Here is a 23,860-nt window from a genome sequence, read left to right on the forward strand (position 1 = left end):
CTTATGGGAAGCCGAGGGGCAATGGTCCATTTTCTGTAACTGCTTCAAGGCTGAGTAGGGGCCTGTCAGGAAGTAAAAATCTCTGGATGCCTGATCTAGGGGCCCCAGGGGCAGGACAGCTCCTTGTTTTAAGTTGGTATGGGCTGGAATCCTCGCATAGCCATCATCTTGATGTGGAACTGTTGTAACGGTTTCCATAGCCTTTCCATGAATCTCCTTGATGATGAGGCACTTTTTGTAACAGCATCAGAGTACAAAAATATCTGTAAATGACAAAAGACTTAAAAGGCATTGTTAAACATCTGACTACATTTAATTTAACATACGAAATAATCCTCATTAAATATTTCTCTTTGAGATACCTCAGGGGCCCTCTAAGGTATCCCAAAGTTAGCTAGAAATCAAAAGAACTTTACTTAAAATTTGATATTTTAGGAAGTTTGTCAAAAAGTTTTAAAACACTTGGTCAAATAAGATCATAGGTCACTGTGAGACAATACTTATTCCTTAACCAAAGTGGCAATAAAAGATTTCAAAGGCAAAAAAATAATAATAATAATCAGAGGATTCAAACTACCTGATTTCAAGACTTTAAGCTATAGTAATCAAGACCAAGACAGTGAGGTATTGGCAAAAAGATAGATCAGTGGAACAGAACAGTGTCTAGAAATAGATCCATACATACATTAATATGTAGTCAACAGATTTTTGACAGAGATGCCAGGAAAATCAATGGGGAAAGGAAAGTTTTCAACAAACGGCACTGAAACAAGTGGATATCCAGGTAGGAAAAAATGAACCTCTACCTCACAAACACAAAAATTAATTTGAGATGGATCATAGACTTCAAAATAAATGCTAAAGCCATAAAGCTCCTAGAAGAAAATGAAGAGAATATCTTTTTTGACATTGGGATAATCTAAGATTTCTTAGAAGGAATGCAGAAAAGCACTAGCAATATGAGAAAAATGGATAAATTAGACTTCATCAGAATTTAAAACTTCCGGTGTTTGTAGACATCCTTAAGAAAATGAAAAAGCAATCCACCAACAGGTAAAAAATATTCTCAATACATATATCTGACAGGGGACTTATATCCAGAATATATAAAGATCTCTTACAACTCAAGAACATAAGAAACAACTCAGTTTTAAAAATGAACAAAAGACTTGAATACACACTTCAAAAAATATGTATAAGTTGGCAGTAAACACATCAGGAAAATGAATAGTAAAGTCATAATGTAATATTTCACACCCACTAATATTGCTAAAATTAATAAGATTGACAATACCAAAAGTTGACAAGTATGTGGAGCAACTGAAATTCTCATAAATTGTGATGGGAGTGTGAAGTGGTACAACCACTTTGAAAAATTACATGGCAGTTTCTTATAAAGTTAAACAAGCATCTGCTCTATGACCTACTAATTCCATTCCTATGGTATTTACCCAAGAGAATGATAGCACATATCCACAAAAAGACATAAATGTCAATGTTAACTGCAGCTTTATTCATAACAGCCCCAAACTGGAAACAACCCAAGTGCCCATCAATGGGAGAATAAATAAACAGATTATGGTATATTCATACAATGACTACTTCAGAGCAATTTTTTAAAAAGTGAACTCCGCATACACAATAACATGGATGAGTTGCAAAAGAACATGTTGAGCCAAAGAAGCCAGACACACAAAAATACATCCTCTTATGATTCTATTTGTGTGAAATTCAAGAAAATACAGAACTACTCTCTCTTGTTGAAATAAAATATTGGTTGCCAGGATGGGGTGGAGGGATTGACTGTTAACAGCCACAAGGGAACTTTCTGGGGTGATCGAAATGTTCTGTGTCTTGGGCTTCCCTGGTGGCGCAGTGGTTGAGAGTCCGCCTGCCGATGCAGGGGACACGGGTTCATGCCCCGGTCTGGGAAGATCCCACATGCCGCGGAGCGGCTGGGCCCATAAGCCATGGCCGCTGATCCTGTGCATCCGGAGCCTGTGCTCCGCAACGGGAGAGGCCACAACAGTGAGAGGCCCATGTACCGCAAAAAAAAAAAAAGAAAAGAAAAGAAAAAGGTTCTGTGTCTTGATTGGAGTGATGGTCACATTGGATTTACACATTTACCAAAAGTCATCAAATTGTACACTTAAAGCCCTTGCGCTTCACTGCTTATAGATTTTACCTCAACTTTTTACAAAAGTACTTCAAAACTTCTGTGCCTTCTGAGGGCATAGATAGGATAGCGCTTTGGCCCTCAAAGTATTGTGAGCACCATTGTTGTTTTATGCTTTTTTGATTATAAAAAAACCATCTCACAACTGCCTTGGAAACTCTCACTTAAATAGAAGATTTATGTATATAATTGAGTTCATGTGAGGTGAAGAACTGTTATAAGGAGTATAACTTTATTTTTCTTAAGTCCTAGAAGGTGACATTAAAAAGGTTTAATTTTTTTGGAACATATTTACAAGATTATTAGGAGATTTTTTTTTTTTTTGATAAGCATGCAAGGAAACATTCTGACCACATAAAGTAGAGGGTCTTTTTTGGGCGGAGGATGCAAGATTTTGTGTTTTCTTAATACCCTTTCCAATGCTAATGTTCAAATGGTTTTGAATTTTTGATTCTATTGTAGCTGAAGTTTGCATTCAAGACCTACTTTCCATATGCATCTCCGTCTCTTGTCATGGTGCTACTCCAGCACCCGAAAGGTATGTGAAGGTTGATTCTGCCCATATTTAAATAACTTCTGGGGGCTTCCCTAGTGGCGCAGTGGTTGAGAATCCGCCTGCCCATGCATGGGACAGGGGTTCGTGCCCCGGTCCGGGAAGATCCCACATGTCGCGGAGCGGCTGGGCCCGTGAGCCATGGCCGCTGAGCCTGCGCGTCAGGAGCCTGTGCTCCGCAATGGGAGAGGCCACAGCAGTGAGAGGCCCGCGTACCGAAAAAAAATAAAAAATAAAAAAAATAACTTCTGGGAATACACTGATTAAATTATAACTGTTTCCTCCCAGTTCCTTATCTGTAAAGGGAATTGGTCATTGCTAACATCCCTTAAGCTCTCAGGGTCTCACATTCTGTGGATTTTGATGTGAGAATTTGCTTGACTTCCCAGTTACAATCATTTACCAAAAGAAAGAAAAAAAAAACAAAATGGTCTCTAGTTGGGTTTTTTTTTTTTTTTTTTTTGCGATACGCGGGCCTCTCTCTGTTGTGGCCTCTCCCGTTGCGGAGCACAGGCTCCGGACGCGCAGGCTCAGCGGCCATGGCTCACGGGCCCAGCCGCTCCGCAGCATGTGGGATCTTCCCGGACGGAGGCATGAACCCGTGTCCCCTGCATTGGCAGGCGGACTCTCAACCACTGCGCCACCAGGGAAGCCCTCTAGTTGGGTTTTGATATTCTGTTCTGGATAACACAAGGCCTCTGCTCGTGCCAGCCAGATCTACCTGGATGCCAGGAACAGGCTAAGACTTGGCTGATTTGGAATAAAACAGTATGTTTATTTGTATTTCATTCTTTCTACTCTGTGCCCCCTGTGGCAAAAGAAAAGATAAAATGATGAATGAAGCCAAGGAAGTTTAGTGGAAATTTCTCCTAACCAAGCCAAGGGAAGCCTTTTGAAAGAATTGAGTAAGTGTATTAGACCACAGGCCTCTCTGATTTCATTTGCCAGCCTTCCAGAGGCCATATCCAGTTGGGGAAGTGATGATTCTGCCCTGATTCCACTGATGTTGATCTGTTAACATGCCTGTGAGCTCCTGTTTAAGAAACATTTCAGAAATAGAGAATATAGACATCCTTCCCGTCTAAAGCCTGAAATCTGAAGCAGAGGCAACACTGACACAAGACAGACTCTGTGCCGTAGAAAAAGGCATTCGTCTGACCATGGAAGGAAAGAGGAGAGAAAAGAGTAAAAGAATCCGTAATATTTCCTTTTTATGCCGTTTTTTTCCCTGGCTTTTTCCTGAGACTTCAGTAAGTAAACTCATTTGAGGAAAGTATGATTCGAGGTTTCAGAGCATTTTACAAAATCAAAGTTCCTCTTCCTTGTTCTAAAATATTAGGTTCTCACCCGAAGTGACCCACTTGATGCTGTCCCTCAGATGCTAGAGGTGGAGGTGGTGATGGGCCTGGTGGGATCTCTAGTCAGGTGTTTTGTGGAACTGAACCTGTGGGGACACAATGGGAAAACTTTAATAACAAGACAGAAAAGTCAGTAATTCACTTTCCAGGGCCATGTCTCACAGCCTAAGTCAGATCAGCAAAGCCTAAGGTCAGCCTATGTGAGCAGCTGAATGAGCTCCAGAAAAAGTATTGGGGTTGTTATTTTTTAAATTTGGAAATCTATAAACAAAAGACTACCTCTGCTAGTTCCTAGAACAGTTTTCTGCATATTACATTCAGAAAAACAATGTTACATTCACAAATTGAAGTGTTTTTTACCAGTAGAATCTTCTATTCATCAGAAATTGATTTTGTGCCCACTGTAAAGTCTTGTAGGCATAAAAGATGGGTCACTTATGAGCCCTGACTATCCAGGAGCTACAAATAAAGGAGACATAAAATACATATCTAAACAACTAATAGAAAGAAGAAAACAAAAATGCCTTCAAAGCCTGCAAATCAAGAGTTATGGGAGTTCAGAAGAGGGAGAGAGATAATTTATGATTCTTTAACATTTGTGCGGTAGTAGTGGTTATTGTATCACTTACATTATCTTTCTCGTGTATTTAATTATAGAACCTATCACTACATGGAAATGTGGTAACCTTTTTCAGATGTTGTTCAGAACTACAGATACATACATGCTCAGAAGTGTTTAAGACCATGGGAAAATTGTGAAACCAGAAAAACTAACAAAGAAAAGACATTTGTCTCTATGATACCCATGTATTTTTTATGACCATTTAAAAAAAAAAAAAACTATACACCTGAAATCTTATTCTAAATTCATCACAATCGTAGAAAAACAGTTGGGCAGCCCATTCCTAATTCCTTGTTGATTATTTTATTATAATCTCCATGTATGTTGAAATCACAGACTACTAGTGATATAGAGGAGGGGGTAGGTGAGTAGAAAAGAAAAAATCCTGGGGCATCTTCCACATAGCCTTTGTAAACCCTACGGTGGGCTGCCTGTGCAGTCTCTGTCCACTCCCATGTACCTGAGTTAAAGAGCCTTTGAGTTTAGCTCTGTGTAACACTGACAGATCTTTCTTCCCAGGCCAGAGACATAGATTCTGGCTGGGATCAGCGTGAGAGCAGTGGTACGGATTCTGTGGACCAGGAAAATTAAGGCCTTTCCTCCAAAAGGCCTCTTCTGGTCTTAGCTGTAGATGATTCCTAATAGGTTTGACTTTTCTTCAGCTCCTCTCTGATGGCTCTCTCCACCCACAGATATCCCACAGGGACTTTGGCACCAGGCACTGAAACATATCTCTGAAATGCTCAAAGAAGTAGTTGAAGACCAAACTCATGGGTAAGCAAACACTGATGACTCGTAGGTCTGTTTCACACGCATTTGCTCTGGATCCTTATCTTCCCTTTGAGCAGGCCTGACAGGGGAGGGCATTACAAGCATACCTCAGAGATATTGCAGGCTTCGTTCCAGACCACATCAATAAAGTGAGTCACACGACTTTTTTGGTTTCCCAGTGCATATAGAAGTTATGTTTACACTATCCTGCAGTCTGTTTAGTGTTCAATGGCATTATGTCTAAAAAAACAATGCACATACCTTAATTTAAAAATACTTTATTACTAAAAATTGCTAACCATTTTCCGAGCCTTCAGTGAGTCATAATCTTTTTGCTGGTAGAGGATCTTGCCTCAATGTTGATGCTGCTGCTGACTGATCATGGTGGTGGTTGCTATAGGTTGGGGTGGCTGTGGAAATTTCTTTTTTTTTTTTTTTTTGGCATTATGCAGGCCTCTCACTGTTGTGGCCTCTCCCGTTGCAGAGCACAGGCTCCGGACGCTCAGGCTCAGTGGCCATGGCTCATGGGCCTAGCCGCTCCGCGGCATGTGGGATCTTCCCAGACCAGGGCACGAACCTGTGTCCCCTGCATCAGCAGGCGGACTCTCAACCACTGCGCCACCAGGGAAGCCCTGGAAGTTTCTTAAAATAAGACAATATGAAGTTTATCACATCAGTTGACTCTTCCTTTCACAAACGATTTCTCTGTAGCATGCAGTGCTGTTTGATAGCATTTTACCCACAGCAGAACTACTAAACCCTGTCACTGCTTTATCAACTAAGTTTATGTAATACTCTAAACCCTGTGTTGTCATTTCAACAGTCTCACAGCAGATTCACCAGGAGTAGGTTTCATCTCAAGAAACCACCTTCTTTGTTCATCCATAAGAAGCAACTCCTTGTCCATTAAAATTTTATCATGAGATTGCAGCAATTCAGTCACATCTTCAGGCTCCACTTCTAGCTCTAGTTTTCTTGCTGTTTCTGCCTCATCTGCAGTTACTTCCTCCACTGAAGTCTTGAACCCCTCAAAGTCGTCCATGAGGATTGGAATCAACTTCTTCCAAACTCCTGTTAATGTTGATATTTTGACCTCTTCCCATGAGTCACAACTGTGCTTAATGGCATCTAAAAAGGTGAATCCTTTCCAGAAGATTTTCAGTTTACTTTGCCCAGATCTCTCAGAGGAATGTATTTCTTAAATAGTTAGAGTTGAAAGTCGAAATTACTCTTTGATTTATGGGCTGCAGAATGGCTGTTGTGTTAGCAGGCATGAAAACAACATTAATCTCACTGTACATCTCCATCAGAGCTCTTGGGTGACCAGGTGCATTGTCAATGAGCAGTAATATTTTGAAAGGATTTTTTTTTCTGAGCAGTAGATCTCAGCGGTGGGCGTAAAATATTCAGTAAAACATATTGTAAATAGATGTGCTGTCATCCAGCCTTTGTTGTTCTATTAATAGAGCACAGGCACAGTAGATTTTTAAAAGGGCCCTAAGATTTTCAGAATGGTAAATAAGAATTGACTTCAACGTAAAGTCACCAACTACATTTGTCCCTAACAAGAGAGTTGGTCTGTCCTTTGAAGCTTTGAAGCCAGGCATTGACTTTTCCTCTCTAGCTATGAAAGTCCTAGATGGCATCTTCTTGCAATATAAAGCTATTTCATCTACATTGAAAATCTGTTGTTTAATGTAGCCACCTTCATTAATTATCTTGCTAGATCTTCCAGATAACTTGCTGCAGCTTCTACACCAGCACTTGCTGCTTCATCTTTCACTTTTACATATGGAGATGGTTTCTTTCCTTAAACCTCATGAGCCAACCTGTGCTAGCTTCAGACTTTTCTTCGGTAGCTTCCTTACCTCTCTCAGCCCTCACAGAATTGAAGAGAGTTAGGGCCTTGATCTGGATTAGGCTTTGGCTTAAGAGAATGTTGTGGCTTGTTTGATCTTTTATCCAGACCACTACAACTTTCTTCATATCAGCAATGACTGTTTTGCTTTCTTGTCATTCATGTGTTCACTGTAGTAGCACTTTTAATTCCCTTCAAGAACATTTCCTTTGCATTCACACCTTGGCTGTTTGGCACAAGAAGCTTAGCTTTCAGTGCATCTCAGCTTTAGACGTGCCTTCCTCACCAAGCTTTATAATTTCTAGCTTCTGATTTAAAGTAAGAGATGCGCCACTCTTCCTTTCACTTGAACAGTTAGAGGCTGTTGTAGGGTTATTAACTGGCCTAATTTCAATATTGTTGTGTCTCCTACGGAGGCCCAAGGAGGAGAGAAAACGGACAATTGGTAGGACAGTCAGAACACACACATTTATCGATTAAGTTCATCATTGTATATTGGCACAGTTCATGGCACCCCAGAACAATTACAGTAGTAACAAGGAACATCACTGATCACAGATCACCATGACAAATATAATGGAAAAGTTTGAAATATTGTGAGAATCACCAAAATGTACACAGAGACAGGAAGCGAGCAAATGCTCTTGGAAAAATGAAGCCAAGAGACTTGCTTGACGCAGGGTTGCCACGACCTTCAGTCTGTGAAAAAACACAATTACCTGTGAAGTGCAGTAAAATGAGGTATGGCTGTATTGGTCTGTTTCCATCCCCAAACAGGTGAGCACACCGCTGAGTAAGAAGTGGAGGAAGCACTTCGAGCAGCTCAGAATAAATAGGCTGCATGTGTAAATAGCTGGCATAGAAACTGTTCTGAGCAATGGCTAGTGTTAGGCTTTGAAATGTACAAGCATAACAATAAAAATAATAGACCTTAGGGAAAAAGCAGGCTCACATGCTGCAACCCCTGGCCTGCAGAACGAGAAGGGCACCTCTCTGGGCCCTTCGGTCTTCTCTACCTCTCTAGGGAAGGAAATTCTAAACTTCTCCTGCACAGTAGGATGAAATGTTTCTTTTCCTCCTCCTTGTAATAAACATTTGTCTAAAATTAGAAAATCCATTCTAACATAAAGTAATTTCTAACATTATGATATTAGGTACCCTCTTATATGTGTTATTTCCCTAGAAGCATTCACATTTAGGCTTTGCTAAGTTCTTTGTAACATAGTACCTTCGGCTTCCTCTTCAACTTCTTTGCTTTTAGAGTATACATATTTTATTCATTGTCTATACTAGCCTACTAATACTGTCTTTATTTGTTGCTGCTTTTCCTTCTTGAAATTCTCTATAATCTCATTACTGAGCCATCACATACTACGGCTGGTGCTCTTCTGTTCATCCTCACTGATGCAGGTTTGGGTGCCAGTTACTCACTTACACAGCCTCCCTCCCCAGCCCTGTCCCCAAACTCTTAACAGTAGAGGAGACAGACAGAACTGTCAGCCAAGTGGGGTTCAGAGGATTGGCCATATGAGTGACCTGCCATACCCTGGCAGCTCCATACACACCCCTTCTGGTTGTCTCTGTTGAAGAGCAGGGCCTAGACCCCAAACCTCTTAGGGCTCCTGCCTAACCCAGATCTGCCTCAACTAGGCTTCAGGGCCACCTGCGGGGAGGGGTCTGTGAACAGCTTTAGGCACCTTCTCAGCCAGCCCCATGAGACTGCATTGCACACTCGGCTGCTAGAGGAAGAGAGGCAGAATGACCAGGCCTTGAGCCGTGATCCAGGAGGGATGCCCATGTGGGGGCAGCGATCATGGGGGAGCCCTTGCTCAGCTCACTCGTCCGTGAGGCCTGCAGGAGGGAGACCCCGTGGAGCTGGTTCCTTGCTTCTGAGACATAACCCAGCCCACTGCTCATGTGGCCCCTGGAGCATCCGCTCTCCCTCTTGTGGGGACAAGGGAGTAAGACTAATGCTCCTCCTCCTTCCTTTTCTGTCATTGTTTTGCAAGTTAGATTTCAGAACATTTAATCACTTGTTTTCAGGGAGGACTTGAACAGGAGGAGAGCAGTGACTAGGAGAGGTGGGAACGGCGCTGGCTTGGGGATTCCACGGGCCAAGCAGGGGACCACGCACCCAGATCCAGCAAAGACGGAGCGCTGCAGAGGGGCTCAGAGCTTTCCTGTTCTAGGAGCTTCCCCAGTTCAGAAGGAAAGTTCTGCTCTATGTTAATCTCCGGCCAGTCCTGCTCCATTTCTCCCAAGGGAGATGTTAAACTGCTAGGACTGTCACTATGCAAAATTAGTGGGTCCTTACCTTAAGCAGAGTCTACCCTTTATTGCAACTCCCGGTCCCCTCTGTGACAAAAGGATAGCTTCACAAAAGCTTTACCTTTTCAGCATTGATGTATACTTGATGACAGGAAAGAGTACAATATACAGCTCATTAAAAATTCATAATTGCCAAAATACTGACCAGAATCTTTTGCCTTGTGAGAAAAGGAATAACACGTGTTTCGGCCTGCGTCCCTTCTCTGGTCTCCGTCTGGACCCCAGGGAGCCCCCTTGTTTCTTGCTCGGGGCTACCTGGGTGGCTGCCTGGTGGCTGAGGGGCCCCACTCTCCACAGCAGCCCAGCTGTGCAGGCCACACAGAAGGCAGAGAGGTGGGCCTGCAGGTTCTCATCTTGCATCGTTCTTGATGATCATGGGCCAAAACCTTCCTTTCTTGAAGGCCTGTGCTCACTCAGTGTCCCTGGATGACCTTGATTTAAAGATTTAAATGTCTGAGGTCCTCAGGGCACATGAGGTTTTGAGAGGCATGCGGTTGAAAGTCCTGTGACAGGTTCAGGGCAGCATTGTGAGCTCTTTTTCTGAAGCTAACTCGTATTCCTTGAAAGTTGTACTTCAGTGGATAAGAACAATTGAAGCCAACCATTCACAAACGTTAAGTTGCTTTAAGAACCTAAAGGAAAAAGAAATCAAGTTGCCCGGCTGCCATGTGTTTTGGTTCTGTTCCAGGTCCTACGGAGGCCCCTTTGAGAGCTGGTTTTTGTTCGTTCACTTTGGAGGATGGGCTGATATGGCGGCCGAGCAGTTACTGACGTCGGAAGCTGAGGCTGAAGCTCCAGAGGCCCTGCTGTGGCTCCTGGCTTTCAGCTGTGGTCCAGGAGCTGAGCATCAGCAGAGAGCACAGATCATGGTAGGTGGCCAGGCCTATGGTGTGCCGCCTCAGGATCAGTCTCTCAGGGGCTAGAAGGGGCCCTGCAGTGGGTTTGGCTTTCACTGAGCCCCAGGCACCTCGGCAGGTACATGCAGACATCCGCCTGGACGAGTGAGTGGGAGCTGGGCCTGTGGTCGAGGTGTTTTCCTGCCCTCAGGAGTGGACTGGAGGCCAGGCGCTGCCTGCTGTCCCGGGAGGCACCGAGGAGATGAGGTGCAACCCTTCCATCCCTGGGTCATTTTATCTCTTCTTTGTCACTGCCACTCTGTCATGCTTCGCAGGCGCGCCTGGCCCTGGGGCCGCTCCCTCCAGGGGATGCCATGCAGGGTCTGACCGCTCTTCTGAGGAGCATCGTCCTCTTTCTGATCAGTGGCCTGGCACTGTCTGCTTCCGTCTTGACTTAACTCCTTTCTTGGATCAGTCAATAGATCCTCACAGTACTGGCTTTGTTTAGAACTCTTAGAAAAGTAATCACATGATATTAACCACTTAGCTTCTGGAAAAGGACTTGGTCATTTCCTAAATAACAGAGCAGCAAAGTACAGGAGTGGCTAGCTGTCTGTGGCAAAGACAGTTGTTATTTTGTGTGGGATATAATAATTACAGGAGCAATGTTTTGATTAAAGGCATTTGCGCCTTCCTTGCGAACATTTATTTGCTGGTTTTTAAAAGTTCAACTGCCAGTGCTTTTTGCTGATTTTAATAATTAAAGGGAGCAGGTTTCTTTATGTAGAGAGCAGTGCTCCTATTTGCTTGATGTTTTCTGTTTGAAAAAACCAGAGACTAGTTCAGATATGGCTGTATATTTTACTTGTTTAAAAGCATGTTATATGGCAGGAGAAAGAAAAGAGTTGGGATTTTAAAAAGTTGAAATTTGGTGATGATTTTGGATCAAAAATAGAACATTTTTAAAGAAATTAACATGTATCTCAGAATTGCTATCTGATGAAAAAGAAAGCCTATTTTTTTCCCTTTTAAAATATCACATTAAACTAATTGAAGAGAATCCTAATTTTTCATTATCTTAATTTTAATAATAATTAAAATGTATGAAGCACTAATGATTTCTGAAGCCTTTTTATATATACTTTATATTTGATTCTGTATAAGCTAAATTGGTAGGTTATACGTTAAACTCCAAATCGATCATAGAAGCTGACAGATTACTTTTGAAGTGTAGAGAAATAAATTGTCCAATAAGGTTTATTTTCTAGAGAGTTCTGCATTGGCCTATCTTTCTACTAGTTAAGTTGGTCCTTTTTTTTTTTTTTTTTTTTTTAAATAAAACTTATGCCTAGTTCTTACTCAGGGGGTGCTTTGGCAGCCTGGATAAAAACAGATTAGCTCACTCAGAGTAGTTTAGTGCCAGTACGTCTGTTTCCTTCCTCTTCCTTCTTGGTGTTCAACCTGAGGCACCAGTTTGTGCGGCATCCCGGGGAGCAAATGGGGCCCAGTTTTCCTAGTTTAACTAATAGTGCATACTTCTCGCTCTCCTGACCTTTGATGGTCTGTTGGATGACTTGACTAACTGTGAACTGTCTTTGAAAGCATGATTATTGTAAGATTTGACTGAGCTTGACAATATCTGTGCCTTTGCCTTGAAAGGCATAATTAAATCAGGGTACCGGACTGTACGCAGCAGCGTTCTGTGACTGGAACCGTCACCTCTGCTGGGCATCCTTGAGGTGCAGGATTGGGAGGGGGTGGGGCAAAGAGCAGCCATTCCTGCCTGGGACGTGTACGCCGGCTCAGAGACCGCTCCACTCTGCAAACCATGTTCTCTGCCAGCCAGTGTTCATCTCCTTTTGCTGACTTTGAATTAAATCATGATAAAAGACAAAAACTATGTTTGTATACTCTTAAGAATTAGGTGAGGGTTCATACTCTTTAACCCTATCATTCTACTTCTAGGAATTATCCTAAGGAAGTAGTTAGAGAGCCATATAAAGATTTATGTACAAGATCATTGCAGCATTGTTTGTAACTGCAATAACTGAAAATGGCCTACATTTCAATAGTAAGGATATCGGCTAAATAAATTGTGGTGTATTACAACCACAGAATAGCATTCTACCATGAAAAATCATGTTATCAAAGAAAATGTGCTATAGATAATGGTAAATTGCTTACAGTGAACTGTGAAAACTCTAGAATACCTTTATGTATAGTGAGTGCTGTGTTCACAATGCATAGAAAAAAGATAAGGATGTAAACCTCACTTTCAACGAGTCTCTTTGGATACTGGAGTTATAGTCATTTTGATTATTTTTCTTTTTACTTTTTTGTTCAAATGTTTTACAGTGAGCATATATAAATTTTCATAATGCAGGATAAAAATTAATACTTAGGAAAGAAAGCTTATATTTTTCTCCTGAAAAGATTTTTAGAAAGCATTAAAGTTTTGGGCATTGAGGAAGGTATTTGAAGGGAAAGACGGCCTGCAGTGAAAGAGAAAGGAAGAAGACAAGCCTCAGGGAATATTGGACGAGAGGAGAAAATCAAATGCCAGTCAGGAAGAAAATGGATACGGAGGCATTGCTTCCTAAACCCTGACATTTTTGCAGACCTACCTAGACGCAGGACAGCCGTGGGCCCCCGTAGACGCTGTCAGACGAGGGCAGGCTGGTCCCGGGCAAGAGAAGAGGGGGTGAGGGACGCTGCCCTCCTGCATGGAAGGGCCCTGGGGTGCAGTTTCTCACGGTCTTGCCTTGTGGTTGGAGTCGCTCACACAGCACTGCTAGTGTACTGGAGCTTATGACAGACTTCATTGAATGAAGCCTTAACTTCAGGGAAAAAAACGACTCACACAAAATCCATAAAATTGGTCATGGGAATTTTCAGAGTAGGCCTAAGTATTCTTTTGGAAGTGAGGGAACATAGCTCTTCATGAGTTCCATGTGGCATTTTGGATCTACAGCTTTCAGTTTTTACTGTTTTCCAAGTCACAACTTGATGTACCATTCTTAGAGCAAACAGAAATCTCAGCATGAAATAAATATTTTTTTATGCAAAAACAACCCACAGACTTATAACAGCCACTATTATTATGTGGATTCCACAGACTTGTGACCTCTGCTTGAGCTTTAAACACGTATGAACAGTGTCCCAGTGTCTAAACCAAACCAGTGTGGTACGTGTGTGTGTGTGTGTGTGCACGCACACGCTTCCTCCCCGCCGAAGGTGGCAAAAAGGCAAACCTTATTCTTTTTTTTTTTCTTTTACATCTTTATTGGAGTATAATTGCTTTACTCCAGCAATTATGGAGTAAATTGGTGTGTTAGTTTCTGCTTTATAACAAAGTGAATCAGTTATACATATACACATGTTCCCATGTCTCTTCCCTCTTGCGTCTCCCTCCCTCCCTCCCTATCCCACCCCTCCAGGCGGTCACAAAGCACCGAGCTGATCTCCCTGTGCTATGCGGCTGCTTCCCACTATCTATCTACCTTACGTTTGGTAGTGTATATATGTCCATGCCTCTCTCTCGCTTTGTCAAACCTCACTCTTATCAGCACGTTGGCTCCGCGGAGGTCCGAGCACTGAGCTTTAATTGACCTGTGGCTGTGATAGTGAGCAAGTCTTCAAGGAGCCTTTTGTTCTTTTTCCCACAATATAAAAATCTGACTACATTCTGCTGAGGACTTTTCTCCATTTCCTTTCATACAAAAAAAGGTCGATTCCTGGCATGATGCCCTGGCTGCTTAGTGAGCAGGATGAAAGAAAGTCAAGAAATTTCCATTACGCCATTTGGGTTTGTGTGGCCTAGTGTGTAAACTCTGACATGGTCCACCCCATCCACCCTCCCTCGGGCGCCAGTCCTCTCCTGTTTCTGGGGGTTGCTTCAGAGAACTGAGTCATCCTACAACCTGTGTGTCCTGACTCTTCCCTAATCTCTTCCCTTTGAAATTACACTTCCCAGGTGGAGGTGAAGGCAGTGCTCAGCTGCCTCATGAAGCTGCTCAGGAGTCCAACCTTCTCGGCCAGGGATCTGCAGGCAGCAGCTGGAGAGGGCGGGGAGGGAGCCTCTAGACCGCCTGCCTGTCAGCAGCTGATCAGGCGCCTCCTCCTGAACTTCCTGCTCTGGGCTCCCGGAGGCCACGCGATTGCCCAGGAAGTCATCACGCTCGTAAGTCTCCCCTTTTCTGGCATCCTGGTTCTCATTCTCATCCCAGGGAAAAGGTGGGTTATCACCCAAGGACCCAGCCTTTGAAGAGTGTGGGTACCAGATGCTGTCCAAACGTGGCTGGACAGGCCGGGAGGGGACAGCTGGGCCAGACCCAAAGCCTGCCCTATGCGACACCTGCGTGGCACAGGAGAGGGAAGGGAGGCTCAGACAAGGGAGGGGACTTCTCCCAGGTCACACAGCTCACTGCCAGGGCCCACGGTGAAAGCTCATCTCCGGTCTCCCCAGGCTGTCGTCTTTCAGTTACAGTTCATGACTCTTCCTCCTCATGAAGAGAAACAAGACTTCAGTGAGAATATGGTCACTGCAGTGGCTCAAAGAATTTCATTTGATAATTTTTTTTTAAGTTTGCTAATTACAAAGAGCTCCTTCTGGAAGCCCAGCTGACCTGAGGGGTTTTTTACGGTCCAAGTCAAACGTGAGCACCGCTTATGGCATAGGACTTAGCAATGATTTCTTAAATAATGACACTAAAAGCACAGGCAACAAAAGAAAAAATACATTGGATTTCATCAAAATAAAAACCTTTGCAAATCAAAGGACACTATCTAGAAGGTGAAAAGACAAATCTTGAAATGGGAGAAAAATTTCGAATTTATACTTGAAAATATTTGGAAATCACGTGTCTGATAGGGGTTTAATGTTTAGTGTTTAGGCTATAAAAGGAATTTGTACAGCTCAACAACAGTAAAACAACCCAGTTCAATAACTGGCAGTGAATTTTAGACATCTCTCCAAAGAAGATGTACAAATGGCCAATAAGCATATGGATAAAATGTTCAACATCATTAGCTCTTAGGGAAATGCAGTCAAAACCACAATGAGGTACCGCTCCATACTCACGAGGACATATACTATAAACCAAGCCAAACAAAATGGAAAAGAAGACAGAAAGTAGAATAGAGGTTATTAGGGGCTGGGGAGTGGTGCAGAGTTCCTGTTTGGGATAATGAAAAAGTTTTGGAAATGGATAGTAGTGGTGATTGTACAGCATTGTGAATGTACTTGATGCCACTGAATTGTACATATAAAAGTGGTTAAAATAGCAAATTTTATGTTACGAGCTCATCTCAAAAAAAAAAAAAAAAAACAACGTGCTGGTTCTTGGAGTTAGTTTTTTTTATGTTTTTGTTTTTACTTTTTATTGTCATATAAGGTATATACAGAAAGGTATAGCTTGATGAATTTTTGCAAACCAAAAACACCCATGCAGCCAGCAACCAAATCAAGAAAGGAATGTTCCCAGTACCCAGAGGTCCCCTCCCGCTCCCCTCCAGGGCAGGCTCTGTTTGAATGTGAACGTGAAGAAAGTCCCAGTGACCAGTGGGACTGCCCAGAGCCTCAGTAACCAGTGCCCACAAGGTTCTCCTTGGTCCTAGGAGAACAACATGTGTGGGGTGGGCAGACCACGCAGCCAGCCTGTCAGTCCGCCCTCTCGGGCTCAGACAGAAGACCTCCCAGAGCCTGGGTGTGGCCGAGAGCAGAGGAGGACTTGCTTGTCACCTGCTGGGTGCCATCTCCTCAGGGCCCGCCCCAGCACAATGATCTATCGTGTGCTTTTATAAAATGCACATCTCACTTACCTCCAAATCCATTTGGGGAGGGGAACTACATAGGTGAGAGTTAAATAATGTCCTCATATCTGTAGAACTTGGTATCAACCAACTTTTTCTCTGGCCAAGTGTAAATTATAATAGTCACTTTTTGGCCACTACCTCAGCCAGGTGATCAAGGTCAGCATCAGCAGGGATAAGTCATGTTGATAATGCAGTGATGAACATGGCACTTTACTTCTGTGGCCTTCCTATCCCAAACCTATAACCCCAGTCTAATTTTGAAAAAAGAGTTGACAAAAACCCCAGCTGAAGGACATTTGACAAAAATACCTGACCAGGGCTTCCCTGGTGGCGCAGTGGTTGGGAGTCCGCCTGCCGATGCAGGGGACGCGGGTTCGTGCCCCGGTCCGAGAAGATTCCACATGCCGCGGAGCGGCTGGGCCCGTGAGCCATGGCCGCTGAGCCTGCGCGTCCGGAGCCTGTGCTCTGCAACGGGAGAGACCACAGCAGTGAGAGGCCCACGTACAGCAAAAAAAAATAAATAAATAAAACGTGGACAGTCGTCCTTAAGACTGTGAAGGTCATCAGAAACAGGAAAGTCTGAGAAACTGTCACAGCCAAGGAGAGCCTAGGGAGGGATGATGACTAAATGTGATGTGGTGTCTTGGATGGGATCCTGGAACAGAAGGACATTAGGGCAAAGCTGAGGAAATCAGAATAAAGTCTGGCCTAAAGATAAGGTTAATGAAACATATTAATATCGGTTCATTAATTCTGACAAATGTACTATACTACTGTAAGATGTTAACGGGGAAACTGAGTGTAGGGGATATGGGATTTCTCAGTATTTTCTTTTGGGTCAAACTATAAATGTAAACTTCTAAAATTGAAAGGTATTTTAAAAGTCAAAGGCAGACACTTCTGAATCATGCAGGTGCTGGTGGCATTTTTGTTGCCTGACCTCTGACTTCCTGCCCAGGCCCTGGACACCTGTGGGAGGGGCCTCAGCCCGTGGAGCCTGCTCAGACCCGGCTGCCCCTCCTCCCTGAGCCTGCACCCTCCTGCTCCTCTGCTGTCCTGTCACCCTGAGAGTGGAGGGCAGGCCAAGGAGACCACGGCCGGCCCAGCGCATAGGGTGTGAGAGAATGTAACCCAGAGGAAGCTCCTCAGAGACACGCAGGTCTCTGCTTCTGTATTGCAATCACGTTTCCCTCCATTCTGGGGAGACTGTCCAGGTTCCCAATGGACCGCTCTCAGGTCTCACCCACAGACTGGCTGCTGGGGCTCAGGATCTGGGTCGTGTCACCAAGCTCAGGATTGCCGCCGATGCCGGAGCCCCATCGCCACAGAACAGCTCACCTGCAGCCACGCATCAGCGCTGCCAGTCTACACCTGAGCCTGGGGCAACTCGGAAAACCCCGGCGCCTTCATTCACGTTCAGAAGTCAGCTCAGCTGCAAAAAAGATTAACTAAAGGATGAAGCTCGGTGTTTTCTCTTCCCGCACCGGCTCCTTAGGAGGTGGGTGCTGGCCTCCCGGGCACCTCGGAGCCCGTCACAGCTGAGAGCGCCTCCTGGGCGCCGTCTTTGCAGATGTTCAGAAACGGTTTTAACTAACAAACATACCGGCCTTCCTAACTCGAAGGTTTCCTGCAGTGGCCACACAATCGGTTGAAGGCAGCCCGGCAAGAGCAGCTACAAACAGGACAGGTGGAAGGGGTCCACCCAGTGCCAGCCCCTCGTGGGCTCCTTGGGGGCTCCCTCCGTGAGCAGCCTGGGAAGAGCCCTGGGCCAGGTCTGCTTGGCCAGGAGCAGGTGGACGGCCTTTCTCTTTCAGGGGCTTTGGCATCACCACCCTCAGGACCCTAGCCCTGGCCTGGCTTTGATGTGAACTCAGAGAGGCGGGAGCAGGGCCAGCTTCTGGGCCCGGGTCCTGGTCTCGGCCCTCTCGTCTTGCCCTCAGCTCTGGACAGCCGTGCTCGCTCTAGGCTGCGCGTCTGAGCCCTGTCTCTTTGCGGCCTTCGATCCTCCTCTGAGCTGCCCCTCGTGCCATCGGCTCACCTTCCTCCTTCCTCCTCTCCTGGCCTCACACCCCAACCTCGGCCACAGCACGCTCCCCCACTTCCTCAGGCTCCCGCACGGGCCCCAGGGCGCAGCTTCTGAGTCTCCACTGAATCCGCCCGTCGGAGCCCCTGCCCCTCCCACCCGTGCTCTGCTCCCCTGCCCCTGCGCCTGCTTGACCAGCTCCGCTCTCTCCTCCTTGAGCCTCCAGGACGAGGATGAGGCGCAAGCAGCCTGCCTGGCGCCCGGATTCCTCCTGCCCCTCGTCCTGCCCCGAGTTCACGTTTCTCTCCCCCTCTCCTTCTGTCTTCTGTTGCTGGACCACAGCAACAACAGCCAGAAGTTAGCCAGAATCTGAAATATAGAGTTCAGTTATGTAATTGCTGAGCTCAAAATGAATTGGACCTCCACAAGGGTGCCCTCAGCTGAGCCCTGCAGGACGCGGCTTCCCCTCCCTCAGTGGCGGTGAGGCGGGGTTTGTACGTGACCGGAGACCTAGAGTGGAACATGGGCATTGAGGTGGCTTGTAAAGAGGGTCAGTGATGGCACCGCTGCCCCGCGTCTGGCTCCGAGGAGCCCCCGTGGTCCCTGGGCACTGGAGCGGGAGGCAGTCTTCCCCCCACTCGGGTCTGAGGTAGTAAATTAACCCTTCTAAGGTGCCCCAGGGAAGCTCATGTTGTTTCATCCGTAAAGTCATCTACAGCATCTGTGACTTCTGAGTAAAACCAAGAGAGGATTCTGTAGACACCAAGAGCCACAGTGAACCCCACCCAGGCTGGCAGCCTGCCCCCTGACCCCAGCAGAGCCCTCTCAGCTTGGGCCACTGCCAGTAATGGCCGGGGAGCACCAGTGCTGTCCAGGGGGCCCAGGGCGTCCCCCGCTGCCACTCACTTAGTACCCGTGCTGCAGAGAGTCTGCCTTGACTCATGGCCAGAGGTGGCCTGGGATTAAAGGATGTCCTGGGCCCTAGGAGAGTCCCGGCTGGACCAGGGCGGCTGGTCACCCTACCAGAAGGGCCCAGTGTGGACACAGAGGAGGAGCTGACCTTGGGCTACTCAGGCTACTTAAATATTTGACTCACACATGAAAAACGAACATGTGGTGCTCACTTTGGCAGCACATAGACTAAAACTGGAAGGACACAGACAACTCGCATGGCCCCTGTGCAAGGATGACATGCAAATTCGTGAAGCATTCCATAGTTAAAAGGAAAAAAAATGAATATGTGGACTACTCTCAAAAACAGAGGTTCTCAATATGCTTGTGTCTAAAAAAATCACAGTAACTTCTTCTCCACGCAGACAAATCGTTAGACTCTCATCCTCCCTTTATGAGTACCAACCGCGAAGGCTGTATTTAGCAGAACTGACAGTTCCTGTGTTTCCTGCTTCCCTTAAGAATCAAGTGTTAAAACCTTAGGTGCCTATTAACAAACAAGTGGGCCTGCCGCTAGCCCACGAGCGCCATTTATAAAGCTGTTTGTGTAAGAACAGGTGGCACTGTCTTTTCAGCATTTTCCAGTTCTCATAGTGCTGTGAGCCTTTGGCAGGAAGTCAAGCCACAGCATGCTCACTGGCCTCTGTTCCCCACGGCAAATAACCCCAAAGCTTGTGATGGGTGTTCCAAGAAACAGCATTTGTCTGTAGCCGTTGTGGGTCTGAGAGGGCCAGCATTAGGAAATGGCTCTGCTCACTAGATGGCCCACCTCTGAGAACGCATTCGCTTTGCTCATCACCTTGAAGACAAAACAAGAGCCCTTTAGAGCTGATAGGAATGCAGGTGCTTTTTGGGGACAGGATGGACGAAGAGATGAATCTGTCTGGAAAGTGTTTTAATTTGCCTTCTCTTCTGTCCTCACTGCAGATGGCTCAGACTGATGCGATAATGCACGAGATTATTGGCTTTCTGGACCAGACCTTGTACAGATGGGACCATCTTTGTGTGGAAGCCCCTAGGTCGAGAAAACTGGCCAGAGAGCTCCTTGCAGAGCTGCGTGGGCAAGCCTAGCCCAGGCCAGTTAACCAGGGAGGCTACGCGATGAAATGGTGGGGCTGCTTCTTATGGCCTCTGTTTGTCGAATGCATTCCCTCTTTGCGTTGCAAGAATGAGCCATAAACATCTTGGCAAGATCTGGTAGGTACACAGTTCACAAAACGAGACGTCAGGTGCTTTAGCCTGAATTCAGTGAGATTTACTCACTAATGACGGGATTATGGCTCAGCATTCCCTGTGCCTGTTCAGCCCGGATGTCGATTAGAGAATCACTCAAGAAAAGGCTTGGATGGGAGAACAGATTTTTATTTCCTTCCCCGCCCCCCCATATCAAACCAAGATGCACAACTATTATTTGGATGTTTCAAACTCTTTGGACCAAGAAATTGGTCATGAACCACTGATCAACTTAGAAAGTAACTTAGCCGTTTCCCACAGATCTCTTTTTTAAGAAGTCCTGTAATTGTTACTGGTATTTCATCTTATCCACCGGGATACTCTTGCTCCCCTAAGACATTCTTCATCCAGGATAGTCAGGATCCCTCAAGTTTCCCTCCCATGCCCCCTGAGCAGAGCCCACCCAAGCCCAGTAGCAAGTAGTGGTGACGGGGGAGCAACACTGCTTAGCAATGAAATAAAGCCAGCTTTGGGGCTTTTTGCTTTATACTGGCTAAGCACTGGCTGTTACTAAAAGAGCTCATATTACCTCAAAGGTGGCTGACAGGGGAGGGTACAGGATGTGTACTAGAAACATTGGAAGAGATTATGTGTCAGTTCTCTATTAACTAAAATGGAAATTGGAAACTTCTAATAAAGAATTGGGGGGGGTTCCCTGGTGGCACAGTGGTTAAGAATCTGCCAGCCGGGCTTCCCTGGTGGCGCAGTGGTTGAGAGTCCGCCTGCCAATGCAGGGGACACGGGTTCGTGTCCCGGTCCGGGAAGATCCCACATACTGTGGAGCGGCTGCGCCCGTGAGCCATGGCCGCTGAGCCTGCGCGTCCAGAGCCTGTGCTCCGCAACGGGAGAGGCCACAACAGTGAGAGGCCCGCGTACCGCAAAAAAAAAAAAAAAAAAAAAAAGAAGAATCTGCCTGCCAATGCAGGGTACACGGGTTCGAGCCCTGGTCCAGGAAGATCCCACATGCCACAGAGCAGCTAAGCGGGTGTGCCACAACTACTGAGCCCACGCACCTAGAGCCCGTGCTTCGCAACGAGAAGCCCGCGCACAGCAATGAAGGGTAGCCCCCGCTCACCGCAACTAGAGAAAGCCTGCGTGCAGCAAAGAAGACCCAACGCAGCCAAAAATAAATAAGTAAATTTATTTTTAAAAAAATAAAAAAGAATTGGTGACGCCAACATTAATTTTATTTCACATCAGTTTTTTCCTTTCAGGTTTATTCTTTTGCTCTTTTGTGTATGATCTGTTTGTCAAGTGAGTCCAGACTTCTCTCACTTGGATTTCTGCATCAGTCATCTCTGAATTTCCCTCATTCTTGGCTCCTGTTTGAGGTATAAGTAGAGTTTTGATGTATTAGAGGTTGAGCTTTTAGGGGAGTTACTTGTTTTGGTATATGGATCCACCTGAAGATCTGGAAAATTCCAAGACCTGACCTGAGCCTTTCTTTAGAGAAACGTTACAGTATGAAAGGTATATTGTTAAAATACTTTTATCACAAGTGCCATCATCATACGCTTCCCTTGGTGTTGAGGACGCCTCTCCTATGTTGGCTTTTGCCAGGGAAGCTGTGACCAACCTCTGTGGACATGAAGAAAAGGGCTTAGTTTGGTGGCAGTGAGTAACCCCTAAACCGAGCCGCCACTGGGAACCAGGCCTCCCTGTGGGGAGTGTGCTTCCATGTGGACATCCATTCACACTGTATTTCACAGCAAACAATAAAAACAAGACGGTTATCTCAGATTGTTTAAGCTGCATTTCTGGAAAGTCCCTTCCTGTCCTGACCTTACCTCCGTCTGTTTGTAGTATTTCCCAATTCCTTTACAAAGCCTCTAACATTCTCCTAAGCCTTGGACTTGGATCAAAGAGGACAGAGCCCAAAACTACAGGGAGAAGAGGCATTACTGACCCCCCCTGAATACAGAGCTTATGTTACTCAGCAGGATTTCATGTTTGCAGAGTTTGTTAGCTTTTTAAAATTTGTAATTTGTTTTATTGTTTGTCATTCTAAATAAAAAGTCACATGGCACCTAATTTTGTATTCGTCAAGTATTATAATCTTTCTCAGAGAAAGCTTCCCTCTACTCCCCAGTTATGGAAGCTTCAGGTCTCACAAAAGCTAGATAGGCCTGCCCCTGGAAAAGACCAACTGTGGTTTATCTCTAGGCTTGGGAATCTTGGCACCAGATGTCTGAAAACTGCCAAGGAGAGTGACTGTAGGGCAGGCAGTCAGCAGGAGCTGCTAAAACCAAATGAAATGCGTCATACATATATACACTTTTTTCCCTTTAAGCCAGACTTAAATATTACCACTGAGTGTAAGTTGATCTACACATTGTTTCCCATTTCTCAAGAGGGAATGCATCTGACAAAGCACAGCCCACCCTCTTGCTCGTTCTGCTGTTTCAGACTCATGGCCCTGGCGCTCCGGCCTCCCCGGGCTCCCCTGGGTGTCAGGAAGGAGGGACTCGGCCCGCGGCTCCACTCATCCTTGAAGCACGCGTCCCGTGGCTCCCACAGGACCCTGGCCGCTCCCGGTTTTACTGCAAGCAGCCTGCGTGGGTTTTCTGGACGATCACTCTGCTTCCTGACATCGGGCGCTGAGGGCCTCTTATCTTGTCCAGGAGGCACCTGAGACAGCAGAGGGCGCCTGGGGACAAGCCCCTGTCCGGGCGTTCCTGGGCTCCAGCTTCTTCATTTGGCCCCGTTCTCGGCCCCGTTCTTGCTGGGACAAGGGTACTAGACAAAAATGGGAGCTCTTCCAGAGGCCAGCAGAAAGCCACATTTTCCGTCAAAGTGGAGGAGTCAAGGACAGGGATGCCTGGAGAGGATGCAGACCTGGGCAGTGGGCAGAAATGTGAGGAAAACCTAAACTGAGCCTGTCCCTGTGTTACCCAAAGGGGCCCGGTGTTTGCACAGTGAGAACAAACGTGAGGAATGTTCTTCCTTATTCGACAAGGAATCCAAATTACGCTCTCCAAGGAGGAAGAGAATGAACTTGACTTGTTGCTGTCCTTGCCTCTCTCTTCCTCTGCCAGCCCATCACCACGTCACCCACAGCCAGCACTGCTGATGATGGCATCCTTCCTCTGCCTGACACTGGGTTTGACATGGATTTCGTCAAACAATCCTAAGTTATTAATCATCACCAAACCATCTCACTCCTAAAGAACCAAAATTAAGGCAAAATAAGTGTCTTAAAGCCTTGTAAAATTCAAGTCCACAGTTTGTTTATAGCATGGGTCCAAATCGTATCTCTCATATACAGACTGACAGTAATAAAGGAAGTTGATAATGTAGGACCTTCCCTTTTCCCCAGTACTGACGTAACTGTGATACA

The 23,860-nt window shown here is 45.6% G+C and overlaps 1 protein-coding gene across 5 annotated transcripts in view; it reads left to right on the forward strand.

Moving 5' to 3' along the window:
• Positions 1-22,751, forward strand: part of FANCC (FA complementation group C) — a 289,432-nt gene extending 266,681 nt beyond the window's left edge. For all 5 annotated transcript variants that reach the window (XM_081236412.1, XM_081236414.1, XM_081236415.1 and 2 more), the window contains exons 11-15: positions 2,639-2,714; positions 5,402-5,483; positions 10,355-10,535; positions 14,476-14,682; positions 20,218-22,751. In XM_081236412.1, the coding sequence (XP_081092538.1) occupies positions 2,639-2,714; positions 5,402-5,483; positions 10,355-10,535; positions 14,476-14,682; positions 20,218-20,361 (690 nt within the window). In that variant the 3' untranslated portion in view covers positions 20,362-22,751. The remainder of the gene's footprint in view (positions 1-2,638; positions 2,715-5,401; positions 5,484-10,354; positions 10,536-14,475; positions 14,683-20,217) is intronic.
• The last annotated feature ends 1,109 nt before the right edge of the window (positions 22,752-23,860 follow it).

Source organism: Mesoplodon bidens, assembly GCF_964165515.1.
Source record: "Mesoplodon bidens genome assembly, chromosome: 6".
NCBI lineage: Eukaryota > Metazoa > Chordata > Mammalia > Artiodactyla > Ziphiidae > Mesoplodon > Mesoplodon bidens.